Below are 17,122 nucleotides of genomic sequence, written 5' to 3'. Positions count from 1 at the left end.
TCAAAGTGGCTTCCCCAGACTAGTGCTAAGATTAGGGAAGTCAATGGGAATTTCTGCTGTTTTCATGCTGAATATTACTGCTGTTTTCATACTACTAGAGGGGGTGGCTGGAATATGCTGCTTTATTGCTCTAGAAGGTAATCCATTTCTTGTAGCACTTTCTAAATGTTCTCTGTCACTGTACCTTTAACTGTAGCTTAATATGCAGAAATTAGAAGATGATTCCCCACCCAACCTCACTACATAAAATGGTAGTATCTGCTAATTACCACAAGTCAAACTGAGTTTAAAGACACAGCTATCATTCAGATAAAAAGTTGGCAACTCTAAATGACCCTAGAAAGCTCCATTACACCTATGAAGAAATGCTGGCTACCGTCGCCTCTCCGTTGTCACTCAGTTACTTCCTGTTTGAAAACAGGAAGTAAACAAGGAGCACGAGGCCCATTCAGTCAGGAGTTGTAATCACGCTGCTTCTCCCACACACAGCAGGAGAGAGCAGCAACCGGACTTTTTCTGGTTTTTCTGGCGGTGCAAGGAAGGCCAGAAAGGGGTGGAAGGTCATGTGAGGGACCGCCGAGAAATGCGTGAGTGCCCAGTAATGAGCGTTCAATAAAATGCTCGTTGAATGGAGTTCTATGTGTGTGGCTATTCAGGAGACAATAAGGCTGCATCTAATGGCAGCTCCTCTCATGGCTGATTTAATGCTGCAATACTAAGCCAGAAAGGGAAGGGGAAGTGGTAATGGAGATACTTCTTGTACTGTGCTACAAGTATATACTAGTCCATTTGGATCAGCAGCAATTCCTTAATGCTCTTGTAGCTTGAGAGTATCAGGCATGGTGAATCTGCATCCTTAACACTTGAAACTATCTCCTTCTGGCTAGAAACAGTCATTTGCATACACTTTCATGTGTATGCAAAACAATCCCAAAAGGTAACACAAACTTGTTAACCTGCTAGACAAGCCCTTAACCTATATTGCCAGACTCGTGTCAATGGTCAAAAATGATACCTGTAATTCTCCTTTAGTGCGTAGTTCCGTGTGTAATAGTGGAAAGCTTTAACGCCATAGGCTTCCCTAATTTTCCTATAACACAGCTTTGCTCTTCAACTCCTGTTGCATTTGCTGTGTTATGACTTGGCCAGATTACCCACCCATTTACCTCTTTCCAGTAGAACAGAAGGAACAGCTGTATGAGCTCTGTGCCCTATCCTTTGTATACAGAGTTTCCACTTTGACCAGTTTTTCAAGACTTCTGTTTCCATGTAGCCTTGACTACTATGATGGATACTGTTGGTCTGTATTGTCTGCTAACACTTCTCCTTTATCCCTCTGTACTGATGTGTAGGTCTAGAAGACTAGACTATATGTCAACAACTATATTGTTTTTAAACCTTTCCTTAGGTAGGTGAGATTCAGTTTTTTTAATGCAAGTCACAGTTTCTTCTGCAAGAGGGCTTGCAACATGTATACTACTATTTGCAGTGCTAGACCCAGTAAAATATGAAGGGTAGAAGTACATCTCCAAATATTCATGAACATGTAGTGGGCTTGCACCAGCGAGCTGTGATTAGTCCACAGTTCCATTGCATGTGTCCACTGTGAGTTCCCATTTATTCAAAAGATGCATATTTTCATTCAGACTGTATGGTCTTTAGCACTATAAACACAAACATTAAATGTACTTGCTTTGCTGCATAAAATGTGAGTCAGTTATCACTGGGACAAAGCCTGTGAAACCTTTGTTGTTGCATTTCTAAGCTATGACAGCCCAGTGTTCAAATTTTCCTGCACACCATACTTGGAACTCCTAACCTCCTCATATATTAGCACATGAATGTACTGTGTTCACTTATTGGCAGAGTCACTCACAGGCACTCTTGCCTTTTCCTATGTTCCAGAACAGTCTTATGAAAGCAGGACCTGGAAACTGAGCACAGGATTCCCTGCTATTATACACTGAGATTTTTTCTCTCATTCTCATTTTTTGAAAACAAAAACAACAAAACAACACAACAAATGTTTAGCTGTAAGCAAGGCTAAAAATTTAACCCAATCCAACTTTCAGAATTTCCCAATGGAAAGTTACAGGCCTTTTTGAAGTCAGTCGAATCTCAGTACTAGGACTATCAGTCAGTTGAAACTTTTCCATTATAAATTAACAGTGACTACTATAGGCTTGCCAGCTTTTCCAATTTTATCTGGAGTGTCTTGATGGAAAGACCCAGCTGGTGAAACTATGAGAATGTTGGCTTTTGTCCAAGTAGATACAAACTTTAAAACTTGTGCACACAATAAAACAAGCCACATATAAAATCCAAAAATGAGCTGTACAATTTTTAATATGCAGTACAGAATTTCAATCACTTGGCTGGAGGGTTTTAGGGCTTAGCATCAAGTCAAACGAGAACATAATATTATCAATACTATATGTTTAATTTTAAAAATATTGATTGAGATCCAAAAGAATCACACAGCTAGGCAGGAGCCACACTACTGCTTTATAGTGGTATTGAAGTGCACTGACAACTGTTGGGGCCCATAACACATACCACTTTCATACTACTTTCATAGTGCTATATCCTGCTTCTGCCCTAGTTACACACACCAAGGGAGGCTTTAGCCTTGTGCTTCTCAAACAGCAATGCTTCATGCCCAAAGGCAAACTGCATTTAAAACGGTATCTTTCAAAAGCAGGTTGTGATATGGCATGGTGGGTCTGCTATTCAAAGTGGGGAAATGGTTTAAAAACAAAACAAAAACCTACCAGGCATGCCCAGGCCTTTAGATGTATGTAAAGTACCTCTTTTGACACTGGCCATTGTATGTTATTATTATTAGGGTTGTCATTCTATAGGCTTACAAACTTTACAGGAATGAAGCCAAATTAGGACTATTGGACTTTATGAATAGCCTCCTTGTGTGAACACTTGCTCTACTCCACCTACTCTGTAAATATTTGAAAGGAGTACAAGAAATGGTGAGAATTATTAATGAGACAACAAAGGTATAGTTACATGTAATTTGTGAAATAGGGGGAAATGTTTCCAATGTGTTGTTCTATCTGCAGATGCCTATGTTCTTTTAGCAGAAAGGGAAATATCAAAACCAAGAGGTAAATATCCCCTCCACTGTCCATGAGAATAATTTCTACCGAAAGGGTTATGAAACAGTTGGGGGTGAGCATATCCCAGACTTAAAGTACTAGGCTTGCCAACATGTCCCAAAATGTTTTCCATATTTATATAGTTTTCCATAATCTATTTTCAACACTAAGCCAAGAAGATATAAAAATTGTAATAAAAATTATCTCAGCATGTGCAGAGTGCTTTCCCCTTAACAGAAAGCTACAACCAGCAGCCTACATATCTAGGATTAAGAGGATGTTTAATTTCTTAGGTGTAATTACTCAGAAGTAAGTTCTACTCAGTTCTGTGTAAGCTTGCAGAGGTTGGCTGCAAACGTAAATACACTTAGGGTGCTTCCAGTTGGGCCTTTATTGTGCAATTTCCCTGTCTCATTCATGGAATTTTATGAGGTGGGCAGAGGTTGCCTTTCACTTGTAATCCTGTTGTGTTTTCCCACTGCTACCTCCATTGTTCTTCTTAGCACAAACAATCCATTAGGGAGGAAAAGAGAATAGCTGCACAATATTTTTTATTGTTAGTGCTAGGAGCCATTAGCTGGAAGTACCTCTACTCAGGATTATGCTCCACTGAACTCCTTTTTCATCTGCTTCCTTAGAAAATCCTGTTAAATATTATTTATGAGAAAACATGCTTCTGATTTTTCTTCACGGCTATTTTGTTCACTATTTACTTGGGAGAAAGCACTAGTGAAGGAAGTTGCACTTATTTATATGCTGTGCAGTCCCATCCATCCTTTGCATGTTTACTTGAAAGCAGCTTCCAGAGTAGACAAGATGGGCTTACTCTCAAATAAGTGTTCATAGGGTGGCAACCTTAGGGAAGCAACTGATGAAGTGGACTCTAGGTCCTGGAAAGCTTCTGCCATATTAAATGTATGAAGTCTTTAAGCTGCCAGAAGATCCTAAGCCTACTTCTCTGGAAGCCTTCAGCTGTTGTTCCAAAGACACTTGCTACTAAGTACGCTCCATTGGACACAGTGGGAGTTACTTCCGAGTAAAACCGTATGGGTCTGTCTGAGCGTGTGACTTGAAAACAGACAGGCCTTGAGCGCTCTCGCGCGCTCTAATTCAGCCTTCCCCAACCCTCTGCCCTCCAAATGGATCGTAGTACAACTCCCATCACCCCCAGCCAGCATGGAATGATAGGAGCTGTAGTCCAACACATCTGAACGGCACCAAAATGAAGAAGGCTGCTGTAATCGTCAGGGGTTGGGAGAAGAGAGGAGAGGGGAGGGGATACGCACCGAAACGGGTTCGTGAAAACCAAGGGCGACCGGGGCCCAAGCGTGGCTTGCCTTCGTGGGCGGCGTCTCGAGCGCCTCCTCAGGCGTCTTTCCCTCCCCGCCTCCAGCTTCTCATCCACAGGCGGCCCAAAGCAGCCGCGCTCCCGCCCCGCCTCTTGTGGGGGTGGAGTCCCGCCAGGCCCGCCTCGGTTTCTTTGTGTTCGGCAGCTGAGGCGGTGTGGAGGCAGTCGGGAGGCCAGAGCTCGGCTTGGAAACGGCCGTTCCCCTCACAGCGCCGTTCCCGCTCGAGCTGTCTGACTCTTCGCTCGGTTTCACGGCATTCGGTGCTGCCGCCGCCATGTCGCTGGGATCCGGCCCGGAGGCGGGTTTTTCCAGCGAGGAGCTGCTGAACCTGCGCTTCCCGCTACACCGCGCCTGCCGCGATGGGGACTTGACGGTTTTATGCTCTCTTCTCCAGAACGCGTCCCGCGAAAACCTGGCAGCCGAGGACTCCTTCTACGGGTGGACGCCCATCCATTGGGCCGCTCATTTCGGAAAGGTACCGTTGAGGCGGGGTGGGGGAGCAGCAGCAGCAGCCCAGCCCTCCTCCCGCGCGCGGAAGCAAACCGACAAGGCAGAGAGGCATATCTCATTGGCCGCGGGCCACGAGCCGCTTCAGCCCGCTTAACTCGCGTGTCGTATTCAAGTGGCGTTTCAGCCCTCCCTGCCTCAAGTCGTTCGTGGACAGCGAGGGCGGGCTCGCGCGCCGCCGCAGCCGCCATCTTAGAGCGTTCATCCCGCCTTGTTCACACCGGAGGGGTCTGGGTGGGGGAGAAGGAGGCGGCGGCGGCCATTCCATATATAATACCAAATATACACGAAATATAGCATCAGTTCACTCTGTCATCTTCCTTGAGCAACTTCCTCAGGGAAAGTTTTAGGGGAGGGGCCCTCTCGTTGAAAAAGATAAGCGGGTACCATCAAAAGGTTAAACAGAGAGTGAGTGGGTGTGTCGCTGGTTGTGTTCCTTAAGGGCTCCTTTGTTTTTAAGCATCCGTCGTTATTTAGGCGAGAATCCTGATAGTTGGTTTGCCAACGTTGTTGGCCGTATTACGTTTTTAATATGGGTTCAGAATGATGAACACATCCCAGGCTGTACCCGCTCATTCTTGGAGTATCCTCGAAGAAATAATAGAAACTATTCTCTGATGCCTTTGCCTGTGGATGGGCTTAGTCCAGTGCATATCAGTATATGGCTTTTGGATGTCCCCTGTAATCTTCATCCCAAAGCGTCCTAAATTTCCCCCTTTTCTCCCGAATTTTCTTGTTTTGTAGTGGGAGGACTAGTAGGGAGAAAATATAGTGGCATGTGCGTTTTCTATTAAGTCCAGCCTTCCCCAATCTGGTGCACTCCATAATTTCCATCCAGCATGATAGATCGCATGAATTTTAATGAAATTTTTTGAAATGTGCAGGTGCTGTGTTAACCAGTAGGGAGTAGAAAGAACTGTGCCCTACCTACTGCTATTTTTTCCTTCTCAATCCTCCCGTTTTTATTATTCATTCTTGGTAGTGGGTGAAGGTGAACTTGAGTTCATTCTCATAACTTTTCCTGCAAGATTTTTGTTTGTCACCTGGATCTCTTAAACCAACTATCTGTTTCACGTTTGAGCTCTTGTATATATCTGTAGGCAGTTTGTACTTACTTTGATGTATTTGTTATGGCAACAAAGTTGTTAGTCCTGAAAGAAACAGTGTTCAAACTGCAAGGCGGTCTTTCCCTGTCTTTGGCAACAATACAGGGAAATTATTTTGTGATAGTGGATCAAGGTTAAGTAATTAGTACTCTGTCATAATTTTATATGCAGCCTTGAATATCTGTTTTTGCTTCTTTTAAATTTTGTTTTAATTGTTTTATTCTGTTTTTATTTTCATTTTACCTTGTACACTGCTTCGAAATTTTTCAATGGGAAGCAGTATATAAATATTCTAAATAAATAACTAAATAATAATTTTATCCACTTGTTACTTTAGAATTATCAGATTTTGTACTCTGTTCAAGTTGTGGTAAAGAGAAAATTGTTGTCCTCCATATTGTCTTGAACATTTATCAAGTGGAACCTATCTTTTCTCTCTCAATGTGATGACTTGCAGGTAGCTTTAAATTGGCTTAAAACTCAATTAATATTTAACATTTACACAGTTTAGTTCTCCGATTGTATTTCAGTTCCCATTATGTTGGCAGAAAATATTTTCCTTAAAGCATAATTGTTGTGTCATGTTTTATTTTTAAGCTTATTCAAATTGAGACTGTGTATGATTGAAAGGTGCATGATGCAGTAACCTGGTTAAAATTAAATGGTCCTGTGTCTGATCAGTGAAAGAAAATCACCCAAAGAATCCCAAGCATGCCAACTTTATTTATTTGCTTTGTACCCTGCCTTTCTACCAGGAAAAACGGCGCTCAAGGTGGCTTACAATCATAAATAAAACTTGATTAAAACAATAATAAAATAAATATATTAAAACAAAATTTTTAAAAAATCACAGAATAAAAACAGCCATAAATTCACTAGAGGGAAGGAAGAATATTCTCATTAAACTAGTATTGCATTTACGGTTCAATCCTGCTCATGTTGACAGAAGTAAGCCCCAATGAGTTCATTGCGATTTACTCCCAGGTAAGTACATACAGGATTGTGGCCTGAATCATTATATTGTTAAGCATTCGATTAACTTAGAAGGTTCATTAGCTATAATCACAATTCTATATTAAGGAGACTGAAATTTGGTGGGCCAATTGTGATCAGAGCAATAATCTGTTTATATTTAATTGAACCTTTAATATAATAAAGAATTAATTTTAGGTGCTCGATTTACTTTAATAAAATGCTCCTCCTCACCATACACACAGGCAGTCAAGAGTTTTTAAAATCCTTATGTCAGGTTAAGCAAGTGCAAACAGCTTTATAAACTGACTTGGCTTGCCAAGTTTCTGCCCCAGAACTATTGCTGCTCATGTTTCCTTTCTTTTATTCCTGTAACGTTTGCTCATCTTTCATTTTGTCATCTTCAGCCTTGCCAAAAAAAATGAAATCCCAAGGTAGTATTAGGACAGAGGAAATATACAGTATAAAGTGCTTTTAGGCAATATGACCAGCAGTACAAGGAGTTTCTTCATGATTGTATTAGCAAACATGTTAACTTCATTAATTGGTCAGTTGCATTCCAAAGCTAAATGTGGAAATCATCTGGAAATCTACTTTTTGCTCACCTCTGACACAAAGGCTCTACTTAGGTGGAAATCATAATATTTTATCTCATCTCTTTGGGAAATACCTTAGGTACAAATGGGAAAGTTGATTTAAATTAGTCTGTTATTTTGCTGATTTAAATCATGATTTAATCTGAAGAAGTCACTTTGCTTAAAATGAAAATCTAAGTCCTGTTTTTAATCATTCATATTATCTTTGCATTGCTTCACTTTGTATAATACATATTTCTCCACCCTGGTACCCTCCATGTGTATTGGACTACAGCTCACAGCATCCCCATCTAGCCAGGCTAATGGGGGAGTTGTAGTCCAAAACATCTGGAAGTACCAGGCTGCCAAAATTTAGAATGTCATAATAGAAGTTTATTTATTTCATTTCTATACTCCCCATTAGCTGAAGCAAGTAATTGAGACTAGCATGTCAAAAAGGATATAATGGAGGACATAGAATTGGTTCACTTCCTAGAATTGGCTAAATGATATAAAACACTTAGTGGTTGGAATATTAGGCTAGGAATGGAAATACCTAGGTTCAAATCTTAAGTTAGCCATGAAGCTCACTAAGTGACTTTAGGCCAGTCACCTACCTCTTAACCTTAGTTCCTTGGAAGAAAGGTAGTATATACATATGGGGGGGGGGGGGAGAGACAAAATGTAGCAGAAAATACTGTTATCCAGTTGATCACACAATTAGACAGTCGACATAAGTGAGAATTTGTATCATCTGGATTGAATGACTCCCTCCCCCTCCCCCCTCAGTAAGTGTTCACTTTACTAGGCACAGCAAGTTTATACAAAGCTTCCATCTCTGAGTATTCACAAATGATGGTTTGTAGAAGTTATCAAGTTGCCGTTACAGATGCTCAACACACTTGACAGTTGTCAGGTTTCAGAGCCTTAGGCCAGTCAGGTAAATGTGATACAGGATCATCATAAGAATATGCTATCTTGACTTTCAACAAGCACAATATCATATGAGCAATGTCAGAACAGGATTTTTATACTTCACTGGACTGAATACAAAGTTAATCATTTATTTCCAGAGGCACCTAATATTTGATAGTTGTAGCGGAGAAGTACAGGAAATCTAGGTAAAGGACAGAAGAGACTTAATACACTTAATAGACAAGGTTGGTTCTTTACTTAAACTTCTTTTGTCACTGTCAACAGTGTACAACTGTAGTTCAAATGTAAACGCATTATAAAGCATACATTTATAAATATCACTGCAGATTAAATGTATGAAAATGCAGAACTGTTTTAACAGCCAATTACTATAATAATAATAATAATAATAATAATAATAATAATTTTATTTATTTCTTACCCGCCTCTCCCTCTGGATTGAGGTGGGGAACAACATAAAAAACAAAAATGTTATAAAATACATAAAACTGATTAAAACATATCAAACTAATACATTGTTAAAAAAAACAGCCAGACTTCTTAAAATTTGACTGGGTAGGCTTGCATTTGATATTTGGTATGGACCATAATTTATTCATCATGATCTTCAGTATTCCTTCTGTAGTTTTCCTATCCTCAAATCATCCTTTAAAGCAGGGGTGGAGAACGTGTGACTTTCTAGATCTTATTGAACTACAACTCCAGCATAGCCACTGGTGAGGGAGTTGCTGTCCAATGAAATCTGAAGGGCTGCACATTCTTCACCCCTGCTTTAAAGCAATAAGAATTAATTTGACTACAGCCCAAACAAACAAATACGACTGTTAGGCTATATGCGACCTCCAGTATCGGAGGCAGTATGCCTATGCACACCAGTTGCTGGGGAACATGGTCAGGAGCATGCTATTGCATGCAGGTCCTGCTTGTGGATTCTCTGTGGGCAGCTGGCAACAGTGCAGGATTTGGTGGACCCTTGGTTTGATCCAGCAGGCTCTTCTTATGTTCTTAGGCTAGCCTTTGGATGCTCTCATATTAAGAACTACATGATTGGTAAATGGGCAACAAAATATCTGTAGTTTCAGTGAGCACTTGAAATCCTCATATATGCACAGATTTCCCATTTTTTTAATGAGCAAAATAATCTGCACATACAGGAATTTTGCTCTTTAGGTAGATTTGTTGTGCTGTATTTCCTCAGATGTTCTATTTAGTTGATACATAACATTCCGTAAGTGTAATATGTTCACAACCTATGAGTGTTGTCCAGCAGACAATACTCTGGTATCTAATTGTGGCTGTACAGACTGAGATATCATGCCTTCTCTGACTATCATTGGCTTACTCAAATCAAATACAGGTGGGCAACAGATGAATGTAAAGTATAAAGTGAAATTGAATAGGATCAACAGCTGTACGCTAAAGGGTTTGGAAGACTTTAGAATTCGAATGCTCGTTTTCCTCCAGCAAGTTTATAAAAAAGTTAAACAAAAATAAACCATAAAACTATTTTGTCTCAGGTGGTGAGCTTTCAAATCACATGATACAAATTGGCCCAGTTCAGATGTAATGACAAATGATTTTCCTTAAAAGAATAGGCCTGCATGAGTTTCCAACACAGGCATTTCCCCCTTGTCCTCTTCTCTGCACATGTGCAAGGGGGATTAAAAAGCTAGAGAAGGCCTGGAAAATGTCAGGGGGAGGGGAGTAAACATGTTTCCATTTTTTCCTTTTTTTCTTTCTTTTTCAAATTTTCCAACAGAAAAATTTCCAACAGAAGAATTCTGGGTAACACTGAAAAAAGACCTCCTATGAAGTATTTTTTTTTAAAAAAAATAGAATGAGTGAAATGTTTTTTAAGACCAGGCTTTTCTCAAAATGTGAAGTTAGGATATTTTTGTGCAAGATAATGTACAGCTTCAGAGAATTTTGTGTGTGTGTGTGCGCGTTGTAGACACAGCGCTAAATCCAAGATGCATATCTTTATCTAGAAGGTGCTGTCATTTTCAAGAGCGGAGTATGTATGGCCTTCATGGTTCATGAATTGCTGCTTGCCACTTTCTGGTGAACTTTGATCTAGTTTAGAGATATTGAACCAATTACTTTGCTGCCCTTTTGAACTGGCCCCTTCCTTGTGGTTGTAATCCTATGCTCCCTTACCTGTGAGTAAACTCCATTAAACCAAAGGAGTCTTCTGAGTAAAGAAACTCTATATGTATTATAATTATGACAAATAGTACAGTTTTATATGCTAACTTAGTTATAAGTGTTGTGTTTTATGTTGTTAAAGCAATAAAATAAGTATTTCAAATATTTCTGGCTTTCCCAATATTTCTTTTCCCTCTTGCATCTGAACTCTGGGAATTGCAGCCTGTTCTGATTTGTAAGTAGTTAATACAAACAAGGACATTAACTGACCAGAGTTTCCAGAATTCAAGTGTACAGAGAGAAATATGGTTAGTTCAGAAGCTTTCAATCTTGCCTTTTGTGTGAAGGTGTCTTGTATGTGAAGGGAGAGGTTAATGTGCAAGCTTGAGACATATTTTTGTAATGACAAATCATGGCATGTCTCTGCATCTGAACTGGGGTGGCTTTGTAGTGATCAATCACTGTTCACAAATACCAACACTTGAAATTGATGTATGTGATATGAGGTTAATGATGATGTATAATTAAACATGTGTGTCCCCTGTTCCTTCTTTCTTCCTTTCAAAGCTGGACTGCTTAATGCAATTAGTGAGAGTGGGAGCTTCGGTAAATGCCTGTACAACACGTTTTGCCCAAACACCAGCCCATATTGCTGCTTTTGGAGGACATCCTCAGTGCCTCATCTGGTTAATTCAATCGGGAGCCAACATAAACAAACAGGTATTAGTTTTGTGTGTTTTCTCCTCCAAATCTTATGCTAAAATTGTGAAACTATCCAAAACTCAGTAAGATCCATTTGTGCTTTTAGGTTTGTGTTCCTGAATGTATACTTGATGTAGATTTGCCTGTAGAAAATCCTTGAATTATATATTAAAAACAGAAGAACATGATAGGAAAGATAATTAGGACAATTAAAGTTGTTTGTGGGTGAAACAACCTTAAAAACCTGAGGAGCTCTTCCTGTTTAAAGCACTGAAATGTTGCCTCATCTAAGTGAAACAGGTGTATTAGTTTAGTCAGCTTATTCTCAATATTATTATAGTATTGTCTTAAGTTATTTCATATATCTAAAATAGAATGGAAGAATATTGCTTTATACACAGGTAATAAAATGGGTTGAATAGCCATTTTGATGCTAAAAGTGCTGACCCTTCAGATTTCAGAATTCCTGTACGTGTGGTTCCATATTTATTGTTATACCCTACATGTTAAGAAAGATTAACAGCACTAACGCTGCTTAGAATTACAATCTACAAAAATGTACATGCAGCGTTTATGGTGGTCTCTTCTGGTCCCTGGCAGGTTCCAGGCTCTTTCTTTCAATGGGCGGGGTCAGAAGGAGATATAGCAGTTATTGATGGTAAAGATGCCAGCCCACAGAAATAGACCCACTGATGCTGTGTTCTCCTAGTTTTCCTTATTTTCTGAAACATAGCTGGAACCACTACTTGGTGGCCGGGGGTGGGGTGGTGCTCTGACTCACTCATTTGCTGGTAGGTACCCAAGTCAACTCTAGCCCTTGGGTCCCAAAAGGTTGCTGCTTATCCATGACTGATGATCAGGATTCTCTACACACTGGTAGGTCTGCTGCTTCAGTAAACATGTGCTCTAGGTCACTACCTGAGATTGCTCTAATAATACTAATTCTGTTAACCTGATTTTAGTCTAGTTAAACTAAATTTATTTATTTACAATATTTATATACCGTGCACCATCCAAAGATTTCGGAGTGCTGAACAACAAATAGAATAAAAGAAGAAAAACACCATATTAAAAATGCAATATTTATTACAACAAAGTTCTAATAAACCCCCAGTACTAATAAAACCATGGCCAGTCATTAATGGAAAGCTTCCCGAAACAACGGGAAGGAAGGAAATTTTAGGGCTGAGAAAAACTGATTTACCGAAGGCCAGCTTCTATATAAGTATGTATGGGTCTACAGTTTATGACCCTGCCATATGAAAACAAACTATAAATGGTGAATGATGCATAAAGAAACCATTAGAGAGCATCATCACAAGAAATTCAGAACAAGATTGCTTGTGTGTGGGATGGGTCAGCAGAGATAAGGAAATGACAACTAATGGAGCAGAGAAGCTGAGAGTTGGAAGCATTTTCATTTTTTCTGGAAGAAAGAATGAGTGTAGGAAGAACTGGAGACAGTGTTGGAGGTACCCGGTTGAGACTTGTGGCTGAAATTCTACACAGCAAGCTGCAGTCCCCTTTCCTTGCTCTTCTGAGATTCATTCTCCCTGTTTCTCCTGCTACTCAATTTCCACACAACTATGGCCTCATTCATGCTTTGAAGTCACTCTGCTGGACTTAGTTCTGCTTCCACACAATGAAAGACAAACCATCAAATGTTCCTTGCTCACTTTGCTCTTTCCCCCTCACTTTGTCCATAGTTGACCTGAAGCAATGTGCTGTCCTAGTATAAAAGAAGGGAGGACAAGTGCATATGCATGTTGGTAACATTCTATCCATACTAGTTGCTAAAATGCAAGAGAGTGTTTAGTCTCAGTTGAAAGTGGGAAGGATAATGATATGTAGCCAGCAACCCTTGGCATTCTACCTGAATAATCCTTGGTTAATCATGATCAGTGTTCTGCCTGCCCTGACCAGTTATGTATCTTTACTAAGCAATTCTGTCATTACCCATCTATTGTCTTCAGTCCAAAATATCTTAGTTCAAGTCATACATGTTTGGTATTAATCTGCTATATTTTCCCCCTAGGATTATGTTGGTGAAACTCCTATTCACAAAGCAGCCCGGTCTGGTAGTATGGAGTCCATAAGTGCCCTTGTGGCTCATGGAGCTCAAATAGAGTAAGTAAGGTTTGGGGATATTTTTTGTAGTTGTGTGTCTAGTTAACTAACATAGAGCAGTAAACGCAGGTATTAACCAATTGAAGAAAGCAGAACAGTGGACAATTTAGTGAGAGAATTTCAATTAGACATGTTGAATTAAATTAAGTTCTATATCTTTAACATGTCTTATAACTTTAACAATTTACAATACAATCATATGTATGATTACTCATAGTTAAGTCCCATTGTGTTCGATGGGATTTATTGTCCTGTAAGTGTGCATAAGATTGAAGCCTAAAATGATGTCAGTGTCTATTATACATGAAACACTGAGAGTGTTTTTTTAGTTAATATCATTAATTCCACTTTCTAGAATAAATTTATAAAGCTTTTAATAACATATGACTTACTTTATGACAGACCATCTAGTTATTTGTCAGAATAGGATTTTAGGCATGCATGTTTAGTCCTTTTTCGTAGTTCTCTTTTGTACTTGTACTTTAACTTTTTTCTTTAAAGGTTTTATGTCCTACAAAATATTCAGAAAACTCACAAACAGTGACAACATACCGTATGGACAAATTGGATGCACTATTCACTAGAACTGTTGAGTATAAGCTATATAGCTTATAATATAAATGACATTAGCATTTTCTCTTGCAGCTAGTTTTATTATATAAATAGTGTTTTATAACTGGTATAAACTTTCTTTTAGTTTAGTACAATAAGAGTTCACTGCTTGTTTAACCCTTTGGTTTCCATTTAATGAATCAGCTAATACTGAAACTCAACAGAGAGATACTTTAAACCCTCTTACATCTTTTTAAACTTGTTCAACAAATGGTCTTGCTTAAACATAAATAAACCTGTCTTCAGTTTCATTATTCTCATAAAATATGTAGACTTGGTAAATGTGGGTCTTACCTGAAACCTGGTAAGTTGACTCCTTCTCTTTGCCTGCACCCTTTAAGAAATGAAATGTTCATCTGAAATTTTCAAAAATGGATGCCTAAATGAAGCCATATCTCATCTGGGAGACAAACATTATCTCAAAGTTAAAGCTTATAATTAAAGTTAATCAGAAACATAAAGAAGAGTATAGAATTAAACCAGTCAATTTAAATTGTTTGAGGTAAGACAAGGAATAAAATAAATTTAAATTATTTGGACTTGTATAAGACCTGTGATGCAGGATACAGGACACTGCTCAGTATAATGCATCACATACCCACTAGAAGGCTTGCAAGTACTCATTGTTTGTACCACCTTAACACAGACTGCTTTTCTTTGGCTTTCCCTTCATTCATTCCCACTTAAGGCTGCATTTTAATATAACATTATAAAACCCATGGGCTAATCGTGACCCCTTTTTGACTGTGGCCAAAATGGTTTTCAAATACCCATTATTTGTGGCTCATTTTCATCACTATGCAGAAACTTTTAACACCCATGAAAAAATTCTCTATCAATATGTCCACATCCCTCTTCTACATGGATTCCAAGGTGCCTAAGAGAGTTGGTGCCAGCTTTTCCCACCTGTTACAGGCAGGCAGCTATGCCATGTAGACAACTTGCAGAAAAGAGCAACAAAAATTATCAAGAGGCTGGAGCATCTCCCGTATGGGAGAAGGTTACAACAACTGGGATTGTTTAGCTTGGAAAAAAAGGAGGGAGACATAATAGAGGTGTATATAATTATGCATGGTGTGAAGAACGTGGATAGGGAGACATTTTTCTCCCTCTCTTATAATACTAGAACCCGAGCTCTTCCCATGAAGCTGATTGGTGGGATATTCAGGACAAATAAAAGGTAGTATTTCTTCACACAGTGCGTAGTCAAACTATGGAATTCTCTACTACACAATGCAGTGATGGCCACCAACCTGGATGGCTTTAAAAGGGGGTTAGACAAATTCCTGAAGCAGAAGACTATCAGCTACTAGTCCTGATCTGATGGCGATGTGCTACCTCCAGTATCAGAGGCAGTATGCCTATGTACGCCAGTTGCTGGTGAACATGGGAGAGAGGACTCATGTCCTGCTAATGGGTTCTTGGTCAACAGCTGGTTGGCCACTATGAACAGAATGCTAAACTAGATGGACCCTTGGCCTGATCCATCATGGCCCTTCTTATGTGACTCCTTTGGTGTAGAAGAGCCTTGTGTGCTGTTGCCACTGAATTCAGCAAGGACGAATAAAAATAAGGAAGACAGAAGCACAGCACAAAAAAGAAAAGGGAGGGGGCTGAGACATGGGGGTGCAGGTAGAATTTAGGTTGTACAGAAAGAAGAGAACACTATATGGAGCACAGAAGAAAGTAGTAATTTGTAAAAAATCTTTGGGTGAGGAAAAAAGTGAAAAACTGACAAGGGGGAACACAGTAGAATTACTTGCCAACCAAAATATAATGCAACCTGGCTATGTGTGTGTGTATAGTGCTCTTAATTCTTAGCTTTCAGGCCAGTTACATAAAAGCCAAAAGTAAGACTGGCTTTTCCCTCCCTCTTAGTAGGTTGTTGATGTTGCTTTTTAGTGGGGGCACTTTACATGTGTAGTCAAATTTTTGTACTGGGTCCCGTCAAAGTATCCTTTTTTTATTTCAGTAGTATGGCAAAATCTTTGTTGAGATAATGGAGAGGGGTGTAACAGATGAGAGTGCTGAAAGACCTGTGGTGATGCAGAAAGTCAGTGCTATATGGAGCAAAATCATGGTGGGAGTGGGGTACATGGTTGCAAGTGACTTCTACCCTGTGCAGAGCAGCTCATCACTGACAGGAGTCCTAAGAGGGAGGGAACAGTTGGAACAAGCTGGCTGTTGGAAAGAGCCTTGTATTCTCTCTGACAAGTTACAGACCACACATCAGGAATTGTGTGGTGGTGGAGATGAACAGCAGTTTTAAAATTCCCATAATTTCAAATATCTGGACCGGCTAATGAAAATTATAAAAGGGAAAGCATGGCCTTGGATGAGAAGGTTGCACAGTTAGCACCCTCTACATGTTCCAAGTGGCTAAAGACAAAGAAGAGCCCTCTTTTTCTTTTTGCCCAAACTGACGTACAGCAGGGATTTGTAGCTACATAGGAACATTCTCTGTCCCCTCTCTCTCCCACCCACCCCCAATATCGAGGGCCTACTAAGCGCAGCTTAATAACAGCATTCTGAAGTTTGTGCAAGTGCCTCTCCTCACACTGAGTTATGAGAACAGGAACACTGAAAGCCCTGGAATAAAGTTTCCAATTGCGCCTCCTTTCCTCCAGTACAAATGAAATCTCTCCCCTTTTAATGTAAGAATAGTATATGTATGTGTGTATGTACATGCACGTACGTACGTACACACACACACACACACAGCCGTCAATCCTGTGCACATTTACTTTTATGTAAACATGGGATTGGGCTATAAGAGCGAATTAGTTACCAACTTACAATTACACAATGTAGGACAAGCAAAAAGGGTAACAAAAGGAGGTGAGAACTGATAAATCCACTACTTGAATTAGGCTTGAAAAGGGAGGCTGGGGAGAAATAAAATAAGCTTCCTAGTTTGGCAAAATAAAGCAGGCAACTTACTTTGGGCAAGTATTTTGTGCTGGAAGCTGTTAGCCTTCAGT

General features: G+C 39.7%; 2 protein-coding genes across 6 annotated transcripts in view; one reads left to right on the top strand and one right to left on the bottom strand.

Annotated features, from left to right (window-relative positions):
- ING1 (inhibitor of growth family member 1) overlaps positions 1-17,122 on the bottom strand; it is a 71,686-nt gene that overhangs the window by 2,940 nt on the left and 51,624 nt on the right. The window lies entirely within an intron of this gene.
- Positions 4,689-17,122, top strand: part of ANKRD10 (ankyrin repeat domain 10) — a 246,311-nt gene continuing 233,877 nt past the window's right edge. For 3 of the 5 annotated variants that reach the window (XR_010025453.1, XR_010025454.1, XM_063126146.1), the window contains exons 1-3: positions 4,698-4,934; positions 11,268-11,420; positions 13,438-13,529. Coding sequence is in view for 3 of the 5 variants with exons in the window: in XM_063126146.1 (XP_062982216.1) it covers positions 4,734-4,934; positions 11,268-11,420; positions 13,438-13,529 (446 nt within the window). In the remaining 2 variants the exon portion in view is untranslated. Of the gene's footprint in view, positions 4,935-11,267; positions 11,421-13,437; positions 13,530-17,122 lie in introns of all 5 variants that reach the window. The other 2 variants (XM_063126147.1, XM_063126143.1) reach the window with 2 other exon arrangements.

The sequence above is a fragment of the Elgaria multicarinata genome, chromosome 5 (genome assembly GCF_023053635.1).
Source record: "Elgaria multicarinata webbii isolate HBS135686 ecotype San Diego chromosome 5, rElgMul1.1.pri, whole genome shotgun sequence".
Lineage (NCBI taxonomy): Eukaryota > Metazoa > Chordata > Lepidosauria > Squamata > Anguidae > Elgaria > Elgaria multicarinata.
This window is presented reverse-complemented; position numbering and strand designations above follow the sequence as displayed.